The sequence below is a fragment of the Pongo abelii genome, chromosome 5, assembly GCF_028885655.2.
Source record: "Pongo abelii isolate AG06213 chromosome 5, NHGRI_mPonAbe1-v2.0_pri, whole genome shotgun sequence".
Lineage (NCBI taxonomy): Eukaryota > Metazoa > Chordata > Mammalia > Primates > Hominidae > Pongo > Pongo abelii.
In genome coordinates this window covers 1,979,121-1,993,593 of record NC_071990.2, presented here as the reverse complement: position 1 = coordinate 1,993,593, position 14,473 = coordinate 1,979,121, and the positions used below count along the sequence as shown (strand labels likewise).

Here is a 14,473-nt window from a genome sequence, read left to right as displayed (position 1 = left end):
GCATGCCGGGCGTATACCAAGTGCTGTGCAAGTGCTCACTATCCTTCTTAGTACTACTGCCATCATTTGTAGTGATAAAAAGATGCTGAATGCAGAGCACTTAGTGCATGCCGGGCGTATACCAAGTGCTGTGCAAGTGCTCACTATCCTTCTTAGTACTACTGCCATCATTTGTAGTGATAAAAAGATACTGAATGCAGAGCACTTAGTGCATGCCGGGCGTATACCAAGTGCTGTGCAAGTGCTCACTATCCTTCTTAGTACTACTGCCATCATTTGTAGTGATAAAAAGATGCTGAATGCAGAGCACTTAGTGCATGCCGGGCGTATACCAAGTGCTGTGCAAGTGCTCACTATCCTTCTTAGTACTACTGCCATCATTTGTAGTGATAAAAAGATGCTGAGTGCAGAGCTCTTAGTGCATGCCGGGCGTATACCAAGTGCTGTGCAAGTGCTCACTATCCTTCTTAGTACTACTGCCATCATTTGTAGTGATAAAAAGATACTGAATGCAGAGCTCTTAGTGCATGCCGGGCGTATACCAAGTGCTGTGCAAGTGCTCACTATCCTTCTTAGTACTACTGCCATCATTTGTAGTGATAAAAAGATGCTGAATGCAGAGCACTTAGTGCATGCCGGGCGTATACCAAGTGCTGTGCAAGTGCTCACTATCCTTCTTAGTACTACTGCCATCATTTGTAGTGATAAAAAGATGCTGAATGCAGAGCTCTTAGTGCATGCCGGGCGTATACCAAGTGCTGTGCAAGTGCTCACTATCCTTCTTAGTACTACTGCCATCATTTGTAGTGATAAAAAGATGCTGAATGCAGAGCTCTTAGTGCATGCCGGGCGTATACCAAGTGCTGTGCAAGTGCTCACTATCCTTCTTAGTACTACTGCCATCATTTGTAGTGATAAAAAGATGCTGAATGCAGAGCACTTAGTGCATGCCGGGCGTATACCAAGTGCTGTGCAAGTGCTCACTATCCTTCTTAGTACTACTGCCATCATTTGTAGTGATAAAAAGATGCCGAATGCAGAGCTCTTAGTGCATGCCGGGCGTATACCAAGTGCTGTACAAGTGCTCACTATCCTTCTTAGTACTACTGCCATCATTTGTAGTGATAAAAAGATGCCGAATGCAGAGCACTTAGTGCATGCCGGGCGTATACCAAGTGCTGTGCAAGTGCTCACTATCCTTCTTAGTACTACTGCCATCATTTGTAGTGATAAAAAGATGCTGAATGCAGAGCACTTAGTGCATGCCGGGCGTATACCAAGTGCTGTGCAAGTGCTCACTATCCTTCTTAGTACTACTGCCATCATTTGTAGTGATAAAAAGATGCTGAATGCAGAGCTCTTAGTGCATGCCGGGCGTATACCAAGTGCTGTGCAAGTGCTCACTATCCTTCTTAGTACTACTGCCATCATTTGTAGTGATAAAAAGATGCTGAATGCAGAGCACTTAGTGCATGCCGGGCGTATACCAAGTGCTGTGCAAGTGCTCACTATCCTTCTTAGTACTACTGCCATCATTTGTAGTGATAAAAAGATACTGAATGCAGAGCACTTAGTGCATGCCGGGCGTATACCAAGTGCTGTACAAGTGCTCACTATCCTTCTTAGTACTACTGCCATCATTTGTAGTGATAAAAAGATGCTGAATGCAGAGCTCTTAGTGCATGCCGGGCGTATACCAAGTGCTGTGCAAGTGCTCACTATCCTTCTTAGTACTACTGCCATCATTTGTAGTGATAAAAAGATGCTGAATGCAGAGCACTTAGTGCATGCCGGGCGTATACCAAGTGCTGTGCAAGTGCTCACTATCCTTCTTAGTACTACTGCCATCATTTGTAGTGATAAAAAGATGCTGAATGCAGAGCTCTTAGTGCATGCCGGGCGTATACCAAGTGCTGTGCAAGTGCTCACTATCCTTCTTAGTACTACTGCCATCATTTGTAGTGATAAAAAGATGCTGAATGCAGAGCTCTTAGTGCATGCCGGGCGTATACCAAGTGCTGTGCAAGTGCTCACTATCCTTCTTAATACTACTGCCATCATTTGTAGTGATAAAAAGATGCTGAGTGCAGAGCTCTTAGTGCATGCCGGGCGTATACCAAGTGCTGTGCAAGTGCTCACTATCCTTCTTAGTACTACTGCCATCATTTGTAGTGATAAAAAGATACTGAATGCAGAGCACTTAGTGCATGCCGGGCGTATACCAAGTGCTGTGCAAGTGCTCACTATCCTTCTTAGTACTACTGCCATCATTTGTAGTGATAAAAAGATACTGAATGCAGAGCACTTAGTGCATGCCGGGCGTATACCAAGTGCTGTGCAAGTGCTCACTATCCTTCTTAGTACTACTGCCATCATTTGTAGTGATAAAAAGATGCTGAATGCAGAGCTCTTAGTGCATGCCGGGCGTATACCAAGTGCTGTGCAAGTGCTCACTATCCTTCTTAGTACTACTGCCATCATTTGTAGTGATAAAAAGATGCTGAATGCAGAGCACTTAGTGCATGCCGGGCGTATACCAAGTGCTGTGCAAGTGCTCACTATCCTTCTTAGTACTACTGCCATCATTTGTAGTGATAAAAAGATGCTGAATGCAGAGCACTTAGTGCATGCCGGGCGTATACCAAGTGCTGTGCAAGTGCTCACTATCCTTCTTAGTACTACTGCCATCATTTGTAGTGATAAAAAGATGCTGAGTGCAGAGCACTTAGTGCATGCCGGGCGTATACCAAGTGCTGTGCAAGTGCTCACTATCCTTCTTAGTACTACTGCCATCATTTGTAGTGATAAAAAGATGCTGAATGCAGAGCACTTAGTGCATGCCGGGCGTATACCAAGTGCTGTGCAAGTGCTCACTATCCTTCTTAGTACTACTGCCATCATTTGTAGTGATAAAAAGATGCTGAATGCAGAGCTCTTAGTGCATGCCGGGCGTATACCAAGTGCTGTGCAAGTGCTCACTATCCTTCTTAGTACTACTGCCATCATTTGTAGTGATAAAAAGATGCTGAATGCAGAGCTCTTAGTGCATGCCGGGCGTATACCAAGTGCTGTGCAAGTGCTCACTATCCTTCTTAGTACTACTGCCATCATTTGTAGTGATAAAAAGATGCTGAGTGCAGAGCACTTAGTGCATGCCGGGCGTATACCAAGTGCTGTGCAAGTGCTCACTATCCTTCTTAGTACTACTGCCATCATTTGTAGTGATAAAAAGATGCTGAATGCAGAGCACTTAGTGCATGCCGGGCGTATACCAAGTGCTGTGCAAGTGCTCACTATCCTTCTTAGTACTACTGCCATCATTTGTAGTGATAAAAAGATGCTGAATGCAGAGCTCTTAGTGCATGCCGGGCGTATACCAAGTGCTGTGCAAGTGCTCACTATCCTTCTTAGTACTACTGCCATCATTTGTAGTGATAAAAAGATGCTGAATGCAGAGCACTTAGTGCATGCCGGGCGTATACCAAGTGCTATACAAGTGCTCACTATCCTTCTTAGTACTACTGCCATCATTTGTAGTGATAAAAAGATGCCGAATGCAGAGCACTTAGTGCATGCCGGGCGTATACCAAGTGCTGTGCAAGTGCTCACTATCCTTCTTAGTACTACTGCCATCATTTGTAGTGATAAAAAGATGCTGAATGCAGAGCTCTTAGTGCATGCCGGGCATATACCAAGTGCTGTGCAAGTGTTCACTATCCTTCTTAGTACTACTGCCATCATTTGTAGTGATAAAAAGATGCTGAATGCAGAGCACTTAGTGCATGCCGGGCGTATACCAAGTGCTGTGCAAGTGCTCACTATCCTTCTTAGTACTACTGCCATCATTTGTAGTGATAAAAAGATGCCGAATGCAGAGCACTTAGTGCATGCCGGGCGTATACCAAGTGCTGTGCAAGTGCTCACTATCCTTCTTAGTACTACTGCCATCATTTGTAGTGATAAAAAGATACTGAATGCAGAGCTCTTAGTGCATGCCGGGCGTATACCAAGTGCTGTGCAAGTGCTCACTATCCTTCTTAGTACTACTGCCATCATTTGTAGTGATAAAAAGATGCTGAATGCAGAGCACTTAGTGCATGCCGGGCGTATACCAAGTGCTATACAAGTGCTCACTATCCTTCTTAGTACTACTGCCATCATTTGTAGTGATAAAAAGATACTGAATGCAGAGCACTTAGTGCATGCCGGGCGTATACCAAGTGCTGTGCAAGTGCTCACTATCCTTCTTAGTACTACTGCCATCATTTGTAGTGATAAAAAGATACTGAATGCAGAGCACTTAGTGCATGCCGGGCGTATACCAAGTGCTGTGCAAGTGCTCACTATCCTTCTTAGTACTACTGCCATCATTTGTAGTGATAAAAAGATGCCGAATGCAGAGCACTTAGTGCATGCCGGGCGTATACCAAGTGCTGTGCAAGTGCTCACTATCCTTCTTAGTACTACTGCCATCATTTGTAGTGATAAAAAGATGCCGAATGCAGAGCACTTAGTGCATGCCGGGCGTATACCAAGTGCTGTGCAAGTGCTCACTATCCTTCTTAGTACTACTGCCATCATTTGTAGTGATAAAAAGATGCTGAATGCAGAGCACTTAGTGCATGCCGGGCGTATACCAAGTGCTGTGCAAGTGCTCACTATCCTTCTTAGTACTACTGCCATCATTTGTAGTGATAAAAAGATGCCGAATGCAGAGCTCTTAGTGCATGCCGGGCGTATACCAAGTGCTGTGCAAGTGCTCACTATCCTTCTTAGTACTACTGCCATCATTTGTAGTGATAAAAAGATGCCGAATGCAGAGCACTTAGTGCATGCCGGGCGTATACCAAGTGCTGTGCAAGTGCTCACTATCCTTCTTAGTACTACTGCCATCATTTGTAGTGATAAAAAGATGCTGAATGCAGAGCACTTAGTGCATGCCGGGCGTATACCAAGTGCTGTGCAAGTGCTCACTATCCTTCTTAGTACTACTGCCATCATTTGTAGTGATAAAAAGATACTGAATGCAGAGCTCTTAGTGCATGCCGGGCGTATACCAAGTGCTGTGCAAGTGCTCACTATCCTTCTTAGTACTACTGCCATCATTTGTAGTGATAAAAAGATGCTGAATGCAGAGCTCTTAGTGCATGCCGGGCGTATACCAAGTGCTGTGCAAGTGCTCACTATCCTTCTTAGTACTACTGCCATCATTTGTAGTGATAAAAAGATACTGAATGCAGAGCTCTTAGTGCGTGCCGGGCGTATACCAAGTGCTGTGCAAGTGCTCACTATCCTTCTTAGTACTACTGCCATCATTTGTAGTGATAAAAAGATACTGAATGCAGAGCACTTAGTGCATGCCGGGCGTATACCAAGTGCTGTGCAAGTGCTCACTATCCTTCTTAGTACTACTGCCATCATTTGTAGTGATAAAAAGATGCTGAATGCAGAGCACTTAGTGCATGCCGGGCGTATACCAAGTGCTGTGCAAGTGCTCACTATCCTTCTTAGTACTACTGCCATCATTTGTAGTGATAAAAAGATACTGAATGCAGAGCACTTAGTGCATGCCGGGCGTATACCAAGTGCTGTACAAGTGCTCACTATCCTTCTTAGTACTACTGCCATCATTTGTAGTGATAAAAAGATGCTGAATGCAGAGCACTTAGTGCATGCCGGGCGTATACCAAGTGCTGTGCAAGTGCTCACTATCCTTCTTAGTACTACTGCCATCATTTGTAGTGATAAAAAGATACTGAATGCAGAGCACTTAGTGCATGCCGGGCGTATACCAAGTGCTGTGCAAGTGCTCACTATCCTTCTTAGTACTACTGCCATCATTTGTAGTGATAAAAAGATACTGAATGCAGAGCACTTAGTGCATGCCGGGCGTATACCAAGTGCTGTACAAGTGCTCACTATCCTTCTTAGTACTACTGCCATCATTTGTAGTGATAAAAAGATACTGAATGCAGAGCACTTAGTGCATGCCGGGCGTATACCAAGTGCTGTGCAAGTGCTCACTATCCTTCTTAGTACTACTGCCATCATTTGTAGTGATAAAAAGATACTGAATGCAGAGCACTTAGTGCATGCCGGGCGTATACCAAGTGCTGTGCAAGTGCTCACTATCCTTCTTAGTACTACTGCCATCATTTGTAGTGATAAAAAGATACTGAATGCAGAGCACTTAGTGCATGCCGGGCGTATACCAAGTGCTGTGCAAGTGCTCACTATCCTTCTTAGTACTACTGCCATCATTTGTAGTGATAAAAAGATGCTGAATGCAGAGCACTTAGTGCATGCCGGGCGTATACCAAGTGCTGTGCAAGTGCTCACTATCCTTCTTAGTACTACTGCCATCATTTGTAGTGATAAAAAGATACTGAATGCAGAGCACTTAGTGCATGCCGGGCGTATACCAAGTGCTGTGCAAGTGCTCACTATCCTTCTTAGTACTACTGCCATCATTTGTAGTGATAAAAAGATGCTGAATGCAGAGCACTTAGTGCATGCCGGGCGTATACCAAGTGCTGTGCAAGTGCTCACTATCCTTCTTAGTACTACTGCCATCATTTTTAGTGATAGTAGGCCATATGAAGATTTTTTTTTCTCTGATGGATACAAACTTCAGTATGAGTGGCAAGAATGGGAGGGAGGGAGAGGAAAATAGAGGTTCAAACAAAAGGAACTTATGTTAAGAAAAAAAAAAGGAAAACCAGTGAGATACTGTATTCCTTAGGCATGCTTGTATTCATGCGGTGATGAGCAGGTGGAGTCACCCTTGCTGTATCTGTATATTATGTACCACCTAGCACACACATAGGCTGTTAATGGATGCCTTTGGATTTACAGATGTTCTTTAACCTACAGTGGGGATCTGTCCCTATAAATCCTTTGTATGTTGAAAATATCGAAAGTACATTTTTGATTTACAGTATCTTCAATGTATTATGGGTTTATCTTGGACTCCATTGTAAGTTGAGGAGTATACTGAATGTGTACCATTTTCATACCATCATAGAGTTGAAGAATTGTAGGTGGAACCATCGTAAGTTGGGGACTGGTTGTCCTTTTGAGGCTTCTCCAGCATTTCTGGGACTGTATTTATTGGAGCATCTGTGTGTGTGTGTGTGTGCTGTTTTTCTCCTAATCATTTAATTAAAAATTAATCTTTCTATACCTTACCAACAGTTGCTTCCTTTGTACCTGCTTGTTTTAAACCCTTTAATCTCATTTTTCTTATAGAGTTTGCCTAAATTATAGAAAATTATTTTAGTATGTTGAAATTAGTATTATTACACGTTGGGTTGTGCAAAGATGTGAATTCCTGAGTTCACGTTGTATTTGCATTCTTCCTTGCTCTAATATTATACTAAGGGTTTACAATAATCATTTGCAATATAAAAGAGACTGAAGATTTGTTAGCCTGCTTCAAAATAGCAGTTTTTGAGTGGCTTTTATTGGAGGTGAAAATTAGTCAATTTTATACATGTTCTTGATACTTTTAAGAACAAACCAATTGGTAAAACACAGCCTACCTGAAAAATCAGTAAAGTGTATATATAATTCCCTGAAAAAAAAAATTAAGATCACAAACACCAAAGACTCTGTAGTGTTGATACTAGTCAAAAAATGAAAAAACACGTTTTTGTTCCATTTTTTAAAAACCTATCACATTGGGGAAAGTATTTTTTTTTAATTAATCTTTTAGGGCATTTCTTCCCTGTTTGATATTTTTTATATGTAAATCTTTTTCTTTCTAATCAAGCTAATGGACATAACATAACGTTGCAATGTATTGAAACTGAGCATGTTTTGGGGGAGAGAATTCTGTGCCATGGTAGACCAATATAAAGGATGATTGAAAGCCTCTGGCCTCTTTCTAAAACATTGATACCTGGCTAGCCTTACACTCATCACCCAATACTAGAAGGTATTGTGTCTGGCCACAGAGCGGCTCTCTTTTCTTGATGTGTTTGAGGTGTATGTGCAACCACTGAGCACCTGTTTGCAAGGCTAGTGCCCTTGAAAGGAGAGAAGGGGTGGCTATGTAGAGTATCTTAGCTGCTGGGCATAAGCAATTCTTCATTATTCGGAGGTTATTGGTCATGTTGCTGGATTGCAGTGCTTCTCTCTACCAGGAGGTGGATCAAAGGAAGTGAAAGTTGGTTCTTTGTGGACAGCAGCTTTTATGGGGAAATATTTTTCACCTTTGAAGACTATAGGAGATGGGAGTTATTTCTATGTTTTAAATATTGATGGTATCCTCATTTCCTCTCTACTAATTAGTTAATTATTGCTCTATTGATAATTGTTGGCTCTATTTTTGTTCTTCACTTTGGTAATTCCATTTGTCTGTTTTACTGGGTTCTCAATTGTAGTCATTAGTCCAGCCTCTTCATTTTAGATATTTACTCGGTATTTTTTAGTGCAAAATTCTGAGGTCTGGGAGTCCAGAGACCTGGTTTTCATTTTTATTTTGGGTTGCAGGTTCTGCTACTTCCTAACTGTGACTGTACAATAAACATTTACCTGCTTTGAATCTCAATTTCCTGATCTGTAAAATGAGAGGGTTGGATTAATTAATCCCCATGGTCTTTTGAATTTTGTGAGTCTGACAGAGATTTTGTCCAATGATTTGTGTTACAAACATGACCTAGGTATAAATATTTTTCTATTATATTCTGTCTCTGTATTCTTCACAGCAGTGGTTAAATCATTGGAAGTTTTCGTTCTCATTGAAAACAGCATCATTTGTTAATCATTGAAGTGTTCGTATTTTGCTTATTGGAGGTACAGATTACCTTGATATTGTAATTCCGATTAGCTGGGAAGATGCTTCAGGAGTAATTAGACAACATGGAGTTAAAGAACATAAAAAGGCAGTGCAAACGAGTGCTTTCTCTTCTTGCAGAAGGGGGTGTTCTATTTCCTGATGCTTGAGATGATCTAAACAAAGAGATTCATTTTATTAGTGGCATGGGTTCTTTAGCCCAGTACCATGACCCTATCCTGTTCAAAGAAGCTGCCACAGGGTGCTTAAGTAGAAACATACAGTATGATTTAGCATGCAGTTCAGAGGGGCCAGGTTCTCACATTGCATATGAGAAAGTTCCCTTTTCGTTTGTCTGTCTGGGCTATTTATTCATCTGTATTGGAAGAGAGGAGAAAAATACTAGTCTTTCTGTGTTGCAGGAGGATGGCTTGCCCTCGTACATGTGTTTGGATGGGGTGTGTGTGGGGTGTGTGGATGTGAGATCAGTCATTTTTCAGCCATCTGTGGTCATTGAGAGAAGGGGGAAACTTTTTGTGTTTCTTTCAGCTTTTCATAGTTGTGGAATTTTAGGTAGTTGTCATACTGTAGTCAAAATATGATTCTGTGAATTTCTGGAATTGGTCTTTAATTTTTACGTAACCCTGTCTGGAACATTTCTGAGTACTTCATGAAAAGTGAGGGTCCATCCCCTCGGAAGAACAGGATAGGCGTTGGGAACACTGAAACCTGGCCCCTTGGGACCCTGGTGCTCTGCCCTTTGGCCCCAAAGCCGGACCTACAACCACCAGCAATCTAAATCCACTGAACCACTGCATGGGCAGTGCAAGTCCCCCAAAAACCCAGACCTGGAAAATCTCAGGTGCTGTATCCTTTCTTCCTCCTCTGAGCTCTGGAGTGTTCTAAAATTACATGACTTCTCTGCGTTTCGGTCACTTGATTAAAACTGGAAGCACTGTTTAATCCATAAAACACCCTGTAATGGAAAATGACTACATCAATTTGGTTTGAAAATGTATCTTTTATGGTCTTTGATTATTTTGTTGGGTTTTGACATGTTTTGGTGCCAGGTAGAGGAGTGGGAGGAAGGAGATTATTTTCTACTTCAAAACAATGGGTGGCTAGGATTCTAGTCCTGGCTTTGTCTGTAACTAGTGTGATATTAGAAAAGTTGGTTAACCCCCGTGTGCCTCCGTTACCCGAGATGCCAAATATCTGCCCACCTTCCTAGCTTAGTTCTTGTGAGAGTAGGATGAGTGGCTCACACCTATAATCCCAGCACTTTGAGAGGCCAAGGCAGGTGGATCACCTGAGGTCAGGGGTTTGAGAACAGCCTGGCCAACATGGTGAAACCTATCTCTACTAAAAATACAAAAAATTAGCTGGGTGTGGTGGTGGGCACCTGTAATCTCAGTTACTCAGGAGGCTGAGGCAGGAGAATCACTTGAACCCGTGAGGTGGAGGTTGCAATGAGCCGAGATTGCGCTATTGCACTCCAGCCTGGGCAACAAGAGTGAAATTTTGTCTCAAAAAAAAAAAAAAAAGGAAAATATTTCTGTGTCTTGAAAATGTTAAAGTCATGGTGATTGCTCAAAATAGTATGGTATTTAATATAAAATAGATACCCTTAATAGCCCATGTGTAAAATTAAACTTAAAAGGGTCATATTGAGACATTATTTTTACAATTAAAAAGTTTTCTGTAACAAGGATTGAACCTAGGCAGGACTTTATACCAGATTAATTGTGTTCATACTGAATGAGTTACAGATTTAGTCTGTTTGTTCCTTGTTTCAGAGGAGTCAAGCGTCAGAATTTAATGGTAGTTGTAGGTTCTCATTTGCTATGACATTTCAGTCATTAGTCTGATTGGAGCATTCTTTATCAGCTCTGTGCTTCAAGAGGAGGCGGAAACCACCATCCTGTTGGCTTGGCGGACGTCTGCCTGCTCAGATACTGCGTCTCTCCTGGAGTCCCCCAGGGGCCTGGGGAAAGGACGAGGGGGCGGCCAGCTGAGCCCCCTGGGCTGGGGACCAGGAGCCCTCGCTCGGCTCGTTTCCCACTCATTGTGCGGCCCAGGCCCTATCACTCGAGAGGCCTGGCAAGGAAGTGAGGAGGAAGCCGGTGCCACCACTGGTTCAGAATGTTCCAGTGTGGTTGGAAAGTCTGAGAAGCAGCCTGGGTGAGAAGAACAAGACCTTATTGACAGGGTTCAGTCCTGGTCAGGTCTGTTTCACATCAGCTCTCTAAATAATCACAGCTCTTCCCACCTCAGGGATCTCTAGCACGTTTACCTCTGGCTTTTTTTTTTTAAACATTTACTGTAGCTATGGTAGAACACAAAGCATTCAAACTTTTTATTCCAAGAGAATGATTAGGAGTATAGTATTGACTGCTTCAAAACAATAATAGCAAAACAAAGTCCAAACTTCGTACTTTACAGGCCTTTCCAACTTACTGCCAAATTATTATTCTTATTGCAAATATTTTTCTATTAAGCTGTTTTCTCATTGATTGATTTATAGGGATATTGATTATCCTATAATAACATTTTCAGTGGTTGTGTAGCCTGACTTGGCTTGTCATGGTCTGAATTGGTCAGTGTCATCATCTAACTTAGATAATGGTCAGTGTCATTATCTGACATATATTTTAGATATGTAAAAACCATAAGAATTGTAAGAATGGGATTAAAAAAGAATACGCCAAACATTTTCTCTTCCCCACATGAATCTATAAACTAGAATATTTACCTCAAGAAGTCAGAAGAAAATCTGCTGGAGATTTTAGGCCTGGCATGGTGGCTCATGCCTGAATCTCAGCCTTTGGGAGGCCGAGGCAGGCAGATCACATGAGGTCTAGAGTTCCAGATCAGCCTGGCCAACATGGTGAAAACCCGTCTCTACTAAAACTATGAACATTAGCTGGGGGTGGTGGCACGCACCTGTAATCCCAGCTATTTGGGAGGCTGAGGCACGAGAATCGCTTGAAGCCGGAGGCAGAGGTTGCAGTGAGCCAAGATAACACCACTGCACTCCGGCCTGGGTAAAAGAGTGAGACTCCATCTTAAAGAAGAAGAAGAAGAAGAAAATCTGCTCCAGGTTTTAATGGACCACAGAATGTGTCCCTTGTCATTCTGCCTGAATTTATGCATGACTTCTGCATTAACGTAGTAAACACTCGCTTGGCAGTCCTTTCATTTTCAGGACCCATAGGGTGTTTCCAATTCCAGCTTTTGGTCAACTAATAAGAAAAAGGTTTTTTTTTTTTTCCCTGGAATAGTGGTTTTTTTTCCCTGGAGTAGGAGCTTTTGAAGCTCAAAGGGATATTTAAATTGAAGAAACCAAAGAAAACCCAAATGTCCCCAACCACTTTTGAGGACACAAATTTCCAGTGGTTGGAGCTTCCCATTTTTATCTTTTCGTCTGAATGAGATGGATGGGGACCCTCTAGTTGGGCAGAAAGCAGAGGAGCAGTTATGGGATTGACTGCAAGATGTCTAACGGATTTATTTTCTGAGAGAGGCTGGTGACTTTTTATAGCACCTCCGGAATGGTGATTTTTGAACTTTTGACCTATTAAATAGTTTAATTATACTTTCCCTCTAAAAGTGGCAGATGAAATATTTTTGGTCAAATGAAGACCCCTAACCAGATATTTTAAAAAGAATTATTAAGAACCAGTTGAGAATCTCTGTATTTTGTCCGACACCTTCATTTTAAGGCAGGAATTAGCTATATGATTTAAGATTAATACAAAGGAAATACTTATGATTTTATAAAAAAAGAGATTATCTTCTTTTTTTAAAAGTTCATTTGTGTATGTGCATAATAGTACAAATCTGATCCCCATCCCTGCTCCCTGCCACCTTAAAACCCTTTCAAGCCTTCAGTGATTTTCCAGAACCTCTAGGGTTAGCAGCCAGCTGTGGCCATTGCCTGGAAAGGCCAGCCCTCCAAAGGTACTCACCTTCCTCCACGTCTCCTGGCCTTCTTTATTCTACCATGGAGTCTTTTCCTCTCCACACTAGTCCTTCCATATCCCCAACCCACCTAGCTCCCATCTTATCCCTTCCCCAGTGATTTTTTTTTTCTTTCCCTCTGGAGACGTCTCCCTCTGCCACCCAGGCTGGAGTGCAGTTTTGCAATCATGGCTTACTCCAGCCTCGAACTCCCAGGTTCAAGTGATCCTCGCACCTCAGCCTCCCGAGTAGCTGGTACCACAGGCACGAGCCACCAAGACTGGCTAATTTTTAAAGATGTTTTGGGCTGGGCATGGTAGCTCACACCTGTAATTCAACAGTTTAGGAGGCCAAGGTGGGAAGATCACTTGTGTCCAGGAGTTTGACACCAGCCTGGGCAACATAGACCCCATCTCCACCAATTTTTTGTTTTGTTTTGTTTTAATAGTGCTAAGGTCTCACTGTGTTGCTCAGGCTATTCTCCAGCTCTTGGATGCAAGTAATCCTCCTGCCTTGACCTCCCAAAGTACCGGGATTATAGGTGTGGGCCACTGTGCCTGACCCCCAGTGATCTTTTTTAATGACCCTGCAGAATTACTAAGATTTCTGCTTTATGTTGCTATGACACCAAGGCATTCTGCCCCCATATTCTACATGTTTCACACAACTAGTAAGTGGCAAAACCTAAACCCAAATCCATCTGATTCTGAAACTTCATGCTGTCTGTTGATGCATATCGCTTTCCTGAATTTCACTTTCATTCTGTGTCTTCTGTGGAGCTCAAATGAATACTGTTTGTGAAAATGCTTTGTGTATAGTGGAACACCATGTGGTATTTATCGACATTATTGGTGTTATTTTTATTTTAGGTTGCCATTGTCCTTAAGTTAGGTAGCCTTTTAAATGCTTTTCTCAAAACTCTTCATCTAGACCACCTTTCTATACCACTGTGAGACTGACGTTTTGCAATTTTTGCTTTCTTCCCAGGATGGTTCCTACCTGGCTGAGTTCCTGCTGGAGAAAGGCTATGAGGTGGGTGACTCAATGGGAAGCAAGCGCAGGCTGGTGGGGTTGCTCGCATGCGGCGGCCACATGCTTCCTCTGCTGCCGTCCTCCTGAGTGTGTTTTCCACTGAAACGCAGATAACAAATCAGAATCCAGGGAAGAATGTGTCTTTGGGCTTGTGAGCCTGCCAACCCATTGTGCTGTTTATCTGCTGGTGAGCACTGGTGGCTCCCCTGCACTCACAGTGTTCAGCTGTGGTGCACGCTTCCCACATTCTCTGATAACGCAGCAGCCTGTGCAAGCTAAGCTGTAACATGATTCGGGTTAATTTATGATGTAATGTGTCTCATAAGAAAGTCCTACTCACAATGAAGTCACTTAATTCAGAAATTACAGAGAGCAATAAAAACCAAGCTGATCGTTGGCAAACTTGAATGAAAAATTTATACCTGGAGGTTTTCTTTTCTAATAGGCAACCATATATTTTATGGAGCTGAAACTTTTAGATTTGCTGCTTTTGTTGTTGTCTTCACATTTCTCCTTTCCTTAAAAGAAACAATAGTTCTATATATTAATTTTGATGTGCTAAGTGTGTACAACTTAATTTTTTAAAGAACGTTTTTCAGATGTATACATGTATATAAATTCATGCTATACAGAAAAAAAAAAACAAACCCTTTACAGTGGCTTGTATGCTCTGATCTGTTTTATGAATGTTTACATTAATACTTT

General features: G+C 42.3%; 1 protein-coding gene across 1 annotated transcript in view; it reads left to right on the top strand.

Annotated features, from left to right (window-relative positions):
* GMDS (GDP-mannose 4,6-dehydratase) overlaps positions 1-14,473 on the top strand; it is a 622,616-nt gene that overhangs the window by 113,615 nt on the left and 494,528 nt on the right. Inside the window, exon 2 of the mRNA XM_002816345.6 lies at positions 13,724-13,768. Within this exon, the coding sequence (XP_002816391.1) occupies positions 13,724-13,768 (45 nt within the window). The remainder of the gene's footprint in view (positions 1-13,723; positions 13,769-14,473) is intronic.